Source organism: Lutra lutra, chromosome 7 (assembly GCF_902655055.1).
Source record: "Lutra lutra chromosome 7, mLutLut1.2, whole genome shotgun sequence".
Taxonomy (NCBI): Eukaryota; Metazoa; Chordata; class Mammalia; order Carnivora; family Mustelidae; genus Lutra; species Lutra lutra.
Genome location: NC_062284.1, coordinates 85,273,174 through 85,283,483, shown reverse-complemented (window position 1 = coordinate 85,283,483; position 10,310 = coordinate 85,273,174). Strand labels below are relative to the sequence as shown.

The 10,310-nt window shown below is 39.6% G+C and overlaps 1 protein-coding gene across 15 annotated transcripts in view; it reads left to right on the top strand.

Annotated features, from left to right (window-relative positions):
• Positions 1-1,408: 1,408 nt before the first annotated feature.
• Positions 1,409-10,310, top strand: part of RALGAPA1 (Ral GTPase activating protein catalytic subunit alpha 1) — a 261,885-nt gene continuing 252,983 nt past the window's right edge. For all 15 annotated transcript variants that reach the window (XR_007128538.1, XR_007128539.1, XM_047736015.1 and 12 more), the window contains exon 1: positions 1,409-1,975. Coding sequence is in view for 13 of the 15 variants with exons in the window: in XM_047736015.1 (XP_047591971.1) it covers positions 1,870-1,975 (106 nt within the window). In the remaining 2 variants the exon portion in view is untranslated. The remainder of the gene's footprint in view (positions 1,976-10,310) is intronic.

Sequence of the window (10,310 nt, the reverse complement as noted above, 5' to 3'; positions counted from 1 at the left end):
AGTATCTTTGTCACACTTACCAGAAGTAAGATGTCTAATTTAAAAACAAACTTTACTAATTTGACTAATAAGACATTACATGATTATCATTAAAAAATAAATTATATTGGGTGAAAGAAGCCAGATCCCCCCACAAAAAGAGTATTCTAAATACTTATATTTATATAGAACTCTTGAAAATGGGAACTCCAAGTGACAGAAAACAAATCAGTGCTCTCCTGGGAACCAGGAATCAGGTAGCAGGAGGGAGGAATTATCAAGGGGCAAGAGGAAAGTTTTGGGGGTGGTGGATATGTCCCCGATTTTGATTATGGTGATGTTTTCATAGGTGTATGCAATTGTGGAACTTACTAAATTGTACACTTTGAAAATGTACAGTTAGTTGTATGTCAATTCTCTTCAATAAAGCTGTTTAAAAATTGTTTAAAAATATTGTTTTAATCTGATTTTTTGAAACTTACGTGTGAACATTTTCACTTTAAAAAAAAGCTTTATTTATTTGAGAGAGAGAGAGAGAGAGAAAGGGAGAACAACTGGCAGAAGAGGAGGGGGGGAGGGGCAGAGGGAGAGAACCCCCAACTCAACTCCCAGCTGAGTGCAGAGCCCAAAATGGGACTGATCCTAGGATCCTGAGATCATGACCTCAGCTGAAATCAAGAGTCAGCTGCTCAACTGAGTGAGCCACCCAGGTGCGCCACGTTTTCACGTTTTAGTTATGAATATACAGTTCTGTGATTTTTTTGTTCCTTGTGTTTCTACATTCTAAGGTGGAGGCCTTAGCATGTTTTTCCTGGATTTGTGAACTCTACACATTAAGAAAATTCACCTTCAAAGTTCTCCGGATTTCTTTTCTCTTGTAACTTTGCACTGTTACTGCATTCTTTGGGGGTTCATTTTTTTTTTTGAAGATATTTTTATTTATTTATTTTTTCATGTACAAGATAATTTTAACCTAGAGGATGTACTACAACCCTACAAATCTCTAAACTACAATAAACCGTCCATCACTTTGAAAAACAAAAACAAAAAAATCTTTTAAACAAAATTCAACTTAGGAAATGAAAGGGTGTTACATCTAAGGCCTTCAGAATTGGCATCTAAAATGTACTGCACGTCTGTTTTGATGTTTTGGGGTTATTTTTAAGTTACATAACATAGTAAACAGTGGAGATGAAGGACCTTTTTAAACAAAAACTACACACCACCACCCTGGGAGTCCCTTCGCTTACAATGGCGCGGGATGATTCCTTTCCCTGACTTTCTTGGGCTCCTCCTTTGGCGGCTTACCAGGAAACCAAAGGTGGGTAATGCCACAGATGATCTCACGCTGGCATGACGTCAAGAAACCTTGACGTCAGAAGGCGGTTGCTACGGGGACCATTCGCCACCGACGGCAGAGTCGTGAAACCTCATCACCGCACTCGTCTCCGTTTCGGCCTCTGCAGGGTGTAAGCTGCTAAAGAAGCTTTAACCTTAAGGGGGCCTCAGGGAGAGGAGTCGTGCTGCTGCCGCGGAGAGCCCCACCTCCGCGGCTCCGGGTCCCGGGCCCCGGCCTGTGGCTGCGAGCGGCGGCTTCGGGAGGCAGCCGGGGTGGCGGTGACCGACCTGCCGGGTCTCCCCCGCTCCGTGCAGGACTGGGAGAGGGGATCCGCCATATTGGAGCCGGAACCGAAGGTGCCTTGCAGCCGCGGCGCGAGGCGGGTGGAGGCGGCGGCCCTGGCCTGGATGTGAGCGGAGTCGGCTACGCTGGGGCCCGCAAGCCTGGGGAGTGAATGAGCTGCTCACGCTAGTATCCTCCCCGCCCACTCTCTCCACTTTCCGCCGGACCGGGAGGGGGCCGGAGTCGGCCGTGGCGGCGGCAGCGGCAGGATGTTCTCCAAGAAGCCGCACGGGGACGTGAAGAAGTCCACCCAGAAGGTGCTGGACACCAAGAAGGACGCGCTGACCCGTCTCAAGCACTTGCGCATCGTCATCGGTGAGGAGCGAGGGGTGGTGGCGCCCAAAGGCCTTCCTCGGGGAGCCCCTGGGGACTCTCCCGCCCTCCCTGGCGCTGTGCGGGAATAGAGGGCGAGGCGTCGCCTCCGCAGAGACGCGGGAGGGCGGATAATTTGGGGAAGGGAAAACTTGGCAGTTGGCAAGTACTAATCACCACCAACACAGGGTTACCCCAATTTTGAGTTAATAGTCCGAGCTCATTTGTACAAACTAGCATTACTCTAAAAACTTAGATCTTTGTTGGATTTCCCGGAGGCTTGGTGTTGTCGATAATGGTGTTTATAGAATATGTGTGTCAGGTGACTACCGCCGTCCCCATCCAAGTGGAAACACTCCCCCACCCCCCCAAACTCAAACAATATAAACCTTAATCTTTCAAGTTCCTTGGCTACTGAGGGCGAGGAAGCAGTTACACACCTCTTTGGGAAGTGGCTGGTTTCCAAAATTCTTAGGGCAAGAGCCCCGCCCTTCTGTTAAAGTACCTTGTTCATCATTACTGTCACTTGGAGGGAAGATTATTATTAATTACAGAGAACAAAGTAGTTTGTAACTTCCTTTGCTTCTCGAAAATTGTATACAGTTCTGGTTTTACTTAGTTAAAATTTTCTTACCCCTGTTGCCCTCTGCATCTCTTTGGCTGGCCGACCAAACGGTGCTCAGGTTGTGGTTATAGGGTTAAACGAATCTTTGGAATACTTGCTCATTTCATAGGCTGATAAGGGCTGTAATGATATTTATGGAACACCCGGTCCAGTACTTGGATCTTTTCAGATGGAATTTGAGGTGAAAAGGAAAGTTACTTTGCTTGTGTTGATACAGAGAGTTATTGGCAGGACTAAGTTTAGAACCCAGATGCCTGAATCCTAGTTCAGAGTTTATTATCTTCAGCTCTCCTTCTAATGAGTGTTTTTCTGAAAAGTGTCATTTAATTAGTATAAGTTTTTTAATTACTATAATTAATATAAGTAAGTCCTGTGTTTGAGCTGTGTGTTTTTCTGTTGTTTATTCATACCATCAGGATACCACCAGTAATATCCAACATTTGTTTGGTTTACAAAATGATTTCACATAAATTATAATTCTCACAGTAACTGTAGAGGTAGATATGATTATACTCCATATTTTATAAATGAGAAAGCTGAGGTTTGGGAATGTTAAGTAGTCATCCAGCTACTAGGAGGCCAGAACTGGAGCCCAGATTTCATATCTCCAGTTTGTGTTTTACTCTACATTTAAAACAGCAAATCTTTTTTTTTTTTTTTTTAAACATTTTATTTATTTGACAGAGAGAGAGATCACAAGTAGGCAGAGGCAGGCAGAGAGAGAGGAGGAAGCAGGCTCCCTGCCGAGCAGAGAGCCCGATGCGGGGCTCGATCCCAGGACTCTGGGATCATGACCCGAGCCAAAGGCAGAGGCTTTAACCCACTGAGCCACCCAGGCACCCCTAAAACAGCAAATCTTTATCACAAGTAAGTTGTATATATTTCTGTCAAATAAGAAAGCAATTAAGTCTAGTTTAGCAATATAAAAAGAGATCTAGTTTTCAAGAAAATATAAATCTCCTAAATATAGTTGAGTTTGTGATCTTTTTATTTTCATTCTTCTTGAGAGTTAAGTTGTTGAAGAAAAGGTTTGGCTGAGAGAGTGCAACAGAAAGTCAATGTGTGAATGCAGATGTTCACAGACAGTGGAGGAATACAATTGGAGAATTTATGGAATTTGGCACCTACTTGGGACAAACTGTAGGCTGAGTAAAGTCAGAGCTATAAAGTTGAGTTCCGGTAGAGTATTGACATTTCCTAAATTAACTGCTGTATTCTCTAGTTACAGAGTGGTTAGGGGATAGTTCGTACATACTTCTTGGGCTTGAAAGTTTTTTCCATCTGGGTGACATGGTCTAAATTAAAAGGCTTCAGGTACATGTTAGATATTTTGTAGGGTCTAGCTTCCTTGGTTTGAAAACAAAGCAATAATGAGAAAAAACACACTTTTTGTTTTTTTATTAATTTATGGGCTTTTAAAAAATGGAGCATATACTAGATATAAACACTTAAAATATCCTTAAGAACCTTCAAATAGAGAATATTGTGCTTTCAGACTCTATGCTCTTTCAGTGGATGAGGTCCATACAGAGAGATTACAGCACTTCAGTACTCTTTATTTTTAATATTTTATTTTATTTTAATTCCAGTGTAGTTAACAGTGTTATACTAGTTTCAGGTGTACAATAGAGTGATTCACCAATTCCATATTATTACTCAGTTCTCATCAAGGTAAGTGTATTCTTAATCCCATTCACCTATTTCATCCCCCTCCTCCACCTACCTCCCAGTAAACATGTTTGTTCTCTATAGTTAAAGATTGTTTTTTTGGTGCGGGGCGGGGTGCTGGGTGGCTCTGTCAGTTAGGCATCTGACTCTTGATTTCAGCTCAGGTCATGATCTCAGGGTTGTAGGATCGAGCCCCATGTTGGACTCCGCTGAGCCTGGAGCCTGCTTGAGATTGTCCTTCTGCCCCACCCCACCAGTTCATGGGTATGCTTTCTTTCTTGCTCTCTTTCTCTCTGTCTCTCTCTCTCTCACACACACAGACACAAAAGAGTGTTTTGTTTGTTTGTTTGTTTGTCTCTTTATACTTCAGTAGTTTTAGACCCATAGTTCTCAACCAGGACAGTTTTGTCCCTCTGGCAATATTGGCAATGTCTGGAGATACTTTTCATTGTCACAAATAGGGGAGAGGCTACTGGCATCTGGTGGGTTGCAGAAATTCTGCTAAATATCTTACACTGCACAGGATAATATATCACAACAGTATCCTAGCTCTAAATGTAGTGCTGAGATTTAGAAACTTTGTCAAAATAATGAAGTGAAAGAAGGATCTCCAAATGTTGTACTTGTTAGGGAAAGAACCCAAATGTCCTTCGACTGATAAATGAATAAAGAAGCAGTAGTATGTGTGTACACACACATACACACGAATATTACTCAGCCATAAAAAAGAATGCAGGCTTGCCATTTGCAACAACTTGGATGGAGCTAGAGTGTATTATGCTAAGCAAATTAAGTCAGTCAGAGAAAGACAAATACCATATGATTTCACTCTTCTGTGGAATTAAAAAACAAAACAGTTAAAAAAAAGAGAGGGAGGCAAACCATAAAAGAGACTCTTAACAATGGAGAACAAACTGAGGGTGGATGGAGGGGCAGTGGCTGGGAGGATGGGCTAAATGGATGATAGGTATTAAGGAGGGCAAATGATGTGATGAGCACTGGGTGTTTTTGTTTTTTTCTTTTTTAAAGATTTTATTTATTTATTTGACCAACAGAGGTTACAAGTAGGCAAGAGAGGCGGGCAGGGAGAGAGAGGAGGAAGCAGGCTCTCTGCGGAGCAGAGAGCCCGATATGGGGCTCGATCCCTTGACCTGAGCCGAAAAGCAGAGGCTTTAACCCACTGAGCCACCCAGGCGCCCGAGCACTGGGTGTTATGTGTAAGTGATAAATCACTAAATTCTACTCCTGAAACTAATATTACAGTGTATGTTAACTAAGTAGAATTTAAATAAAAACTTGAAACAGAAACACAACAAAACAAAAACAAATGCTGTACTTGGTTCTGCTAAATTAATTGAATAAAATATTCTGTATCTTTAAATGGTTACAGTTATTTTCTTTGAAATATGGTTAATGTAAGTAAATTCCTAAGAAAATGAGTGTGAGAAAGTAGAGTGACAAATACTGTAAGATGTCTTAGAGGTCCACCAATCAGGTAACTTATTTTGCAGATGGAAGAGCCATTGCAAGTCCTTTCTGGAAGTAGGTGCATATTTTACATAAAAATATTCTGAGGAAACTAGTTTGCAAAGTGGGCATTGCCAGTTACACAGGATTTTTATTTTTGATTGGTTCTGTCTGAACTATATTTTTAACCCTTAAAATGAATTGCCATTCATTCAAGGTATTTAGAGAGAATTCAGTGCATCCAAATTATGAGAATATAATTTAAACATCCAGTCTAAACCTTTTTCCTGCCATGTATTCCTAAGGGACACATGAGACATTCCAGCTGAATTTTAGAAACTTGACTCTGAAGGACTTAGATTTAAATCTGTGTTGTTTGTTGATATTGCTATATAGTTTATTTATAAGAACTGGGAATTAGAGTTTTTAAAAAATAGAAATAAAGCCTTGTCTAGTTTCAGAAGATTTGTGTTATCCTCTCTTCCCTTCCAGTCCCCTTTTTTTCAATTAAAAGCCTTAACATAATACATTAAGTTAGCACATGTCAGGTAGCTAACAAGGCCTGCATGTAGTGGATATTGGCTAAATGTTAATTGTCTTCTGTGGCAAGTGTTCAGTCTTAATGATTTAAAAGTAAAAAGATGATTGGCTTATTCAGTTAATAAATTCACTGATTATTGTTGGATCATTCTTTCTAATAGCTTTATCGATACAGAATTGGTATACAATAAATTACACATACTTAAATCACACAGTTGAATAATTTTGACATACATCTATACCTTCTGTAGCCATCATGACAATTAAGATTAGGGACATATCCAGACATTCCAGGTAGCAATTATGTCTATAGCCTCCCAAAGTTTCCTTTTGCCCCTTTGTAATCCCTTTTTCCCAATGCTGCATGCAGCCCATCCCCCCCCCGCCCCCCACCTTCCCCTAGGAGAAACTTTTTATGTCTATGTGTGTGTGTGTATGGAATTACACAGTATTTACTCTTTTTAGTTTGGTTTCTTTTATTCAGCTTTATTTGAAATTCATCTGTATTGTTGTGTGGTATGTCAGGAGTATATTGCTTTGTTGCTGAGTAATATCCCATTGTTTGGTTATGCCACAATTTGATGGATATATGAATTTGCAGTTTGGGGCCATTACACATAAAGCTTCTGTGAGGTGTACTTATTTATAAACACATGCTTTTTTCTCTCTTGGATAAATACCTAGGAGTGGAATGGCTGGATCACATAGCAGTTGTGTGTTTAAATTTATAAGAGACTGTCATACTGTTTTTTTTTTAATTTTACATTCTTACTAGCAGAGTTTGAGAGTTCCATTTCCTGCACACATGTCAACACCATTTGTTATGGCCAGCCTTCTTAATTTCAGCCACTGTAATGAATATGTAGTGGTTATAATTGTTTCTCATATCTAATAAGGTTGAGCGTCTTTTCATGTGCTTTTTTCCCATTATATAACTACTTTGAAGTGTCTATTCAGATTTTTTTATTCAGTTTTGAAAATTCTATTTTTTGAATACAAGTACTTTATCAGATACATGATTTGCAGAGATCTTTTTCCCAGCCTTTGGACTGTCTTCTAAATTTCTTATTTTCTTTGAAGGAGTAGGAATACTTAATTTTGATTAAGCCCATATATCAATTTTGTCTCTCATGGTTTATGCTTCTGATTTTATTTTATTTTATTTTATTTTTTTAAGATTTTATTTATTTATTTTACAGAGAGAGATCACAAGTAGACAGAGAGGCAGGCAGAGAAAGAGAGGGAAGCAGGCTCCCTGCTGAGCAGAGAGCCCGATGTGGGACTCGATCCCAGGACCCTGAGATCATGACCTGAGCCGAAGGCAGTGGCTTAACCCACTGAGCCACCCAGGCACCCTATGCTTCTGATTTTAGATCTAAATCTTGGCCTAAGCTAAAGTCACAAAGAGTTTCTGCTGTTCTTTTTTCAAGAAATTTTGTAATTTTAGGATCTATTGAGTTAACTTTGTAAATATGGTTTAAGGTATGGATTGACTTTTTTTTTTGCAAATGGATATCCAGTTGCTCCATTACCATTTGTTGAAAAATACAGCCCTTTCTCCACTGAATTACTTTTTTACACTTTTTCCAAAACTCGTTCGTCTATATATGTGAGAGCCTATTTCTGGAATGTCTATTTTGTTCCAGTGATCTGTTTGTGTTAGAGCCAAGACCCCTCCCTCTCCCTCTTCTCTCCTATTCTCTGTTTTTCCTCTTCTCTCCCTCCCTCTCTCTATGTGTATACACACACATACACACAGTTTTTGTTTTTTGTTTTTTTTTTAACTGTAACAATCTAGAATTTATGAATAAATTAGGTAGTGTTGTTCCTACAACTTTTTTTTTTTTTTAAGATTTTTTTATTTATTTGTCAGAGAGAGAGTGAGAGAGAGCGAGCACAGGCAGACAGAATGGCAGGCAGAGGCAGAGGGAGAAGCAGGCTCCCCGCCAAGCAAGGAGCCCGATGTGGGACTCGATCCCAGGACGCTGGGATCATGACCTGAGCCGAAGGCAGCTGCTTAACCAACTGAGCCACCCAGGCGTCCCTTGTTCCTACAACTTTGTTCTTCCTTTTCAAAGGTTTTTTTGGGGGTGGGGTTGGAGGGAGTTGTATCAGGTCATTTGCATTTCCATATGAGTTTTAAGATTAGCTTGTCAGTTTCTTTTTTTTTTTTTAATTTTTTAAAAAAGATTTTATTTATTTATTTGACAGAGAAATCACAAGTAGGCAAAGAGGCAGGCAGAGAGAAAGGGGGAAGCAGGCTCCCTGCTGAGCAGAGAGCCCATGCTGGGCTTGATCCCAGGATTCTGAGATCATGACCTGAGCTGAAGGCAGAGGTTCAACCCACTGAGCCAACCAGGCACCCCAGCTTGTCAGTTTCTTAAAAAAAAAAAAAAAAAAATTCCTCCTAGGACATTGATTGGGATTATGGTGAATATGTTGGTCAGTTTGGGGGAGAATAGACAACAATATTGAATTCTCTAACTCATGAACAAGGTATGTTTCTCCATTTACATAGGGCTGCTTTAATTTCTCTGGCAGTGTTTTGTAGTTTTTAATCTACAGGTATTACATATTTTCTGTCACTTATCCCTAAATATTTTCTACTTTTGATGCCACTATTAATGGTATTTTTATATCCATTTCTTTGCTAGTGTATGGAAATCCATTTTTCTAAAAAAGTGTCATGCTTTTTTTTTTTTTTTTTTTTTTTTTTCCTTTTTTAGTAATCTCTACACCCAGTGTAGGGCTTGAACTCAGGACTGCAAGATCAGTAATTGCATGCTCTCTCCTACTGAGCTGGCCTGGTGCCCCTGATTTTTGTGTATTGAGCTCGTATTCTGAATCTTGCTAAATTCACTTAGTCTTGCTAAACTCACTTAATCTTGCTAAACTCACATGCAATTTTTGTAGATTCCTTTGGGTTTTTTACATAGACAGTGTTGTCTGAATAAAAACCATTTACTTCTTCTTTTCCAATGTGGATCCTTTTGTTTATTTTTTTCTTGGCTTATTGAACTCGCTAGAACCCCTAGCACAGTGTAGAACAGGAGTGGTGAGAGTGGGCATCCTTATATTGTTCCTGATCTTAAGTGTAAAGCAATCAGTTTTTTATCATACAACATGATGCCTTTTATCATGTTGAGAAAGTTTCATTTTTTGCTGGAGTTTGGATCAGGAATGGATGTTGGATTTGTTACATGCTTTTTCTACTTATATTGAGATAAACAGATTTTTTTGTTCATGTATGAATATGATGAATTATAGTCATTGATTTCAAATGTTAGTCAACTCTGTAGTCCTGGGATTAAACCTCATTTGGTCATGATGTATTGTCATTTATATCTATTGTTGGGTTTGATATGCTAAAATTTTGTTTATAATTTTTATATTTATGTTGACGAGGGATATTGGCCTGTACTTCTCTTTTCTTGTAATGTCTTTGGTTTTGGTATCAGGTAATGCTAGCCTTATAGTGTTAATTGAGAATTATTCATGTAGGATTATTTTTTACTTAAATGTTTGGTGTAATTCACCAGTGAAGCCATCTGCAACTGCAGTTTTCTTTGAAGCAGTATTTTTTTTTTTTTAGAGTTTTTATTTATTTATTTGACAGAGAGAGATCACAAGTAGGCAGAGAGGCAGGCAGAGAAAGAGAGGGAAGCAGGCCCCCCGCCAAGCAGAGAGCCCGATGCGGGGCTCGATCCCAGGACCATGAGATCATGACCTGAGCCGAAGGCAGAGGCTTAACCCACTGAGCCACCCAGGCGCCCCTGAAGCAGTGTTTTTTAACTACTTTATTGGAAAGACAGCTATTCATGTTATCTGTTTCTTCTTGAGGGAGCATTGGTAGTTTGTTTTTTTCAAGGAAGTTTTATTTGGTATAAGTTGTCAAATTTATAGGAATAGAGTGGTTCGTAAAACTCCCTTATTATCCTTTTGATATTTGTAGAATCTGTGGTGGTGTCACCTCTCTTAAACTTGATATTGATAATTTGTCTTTTCCTGATCAAACTGACTAGAGACTTATACTTTTAT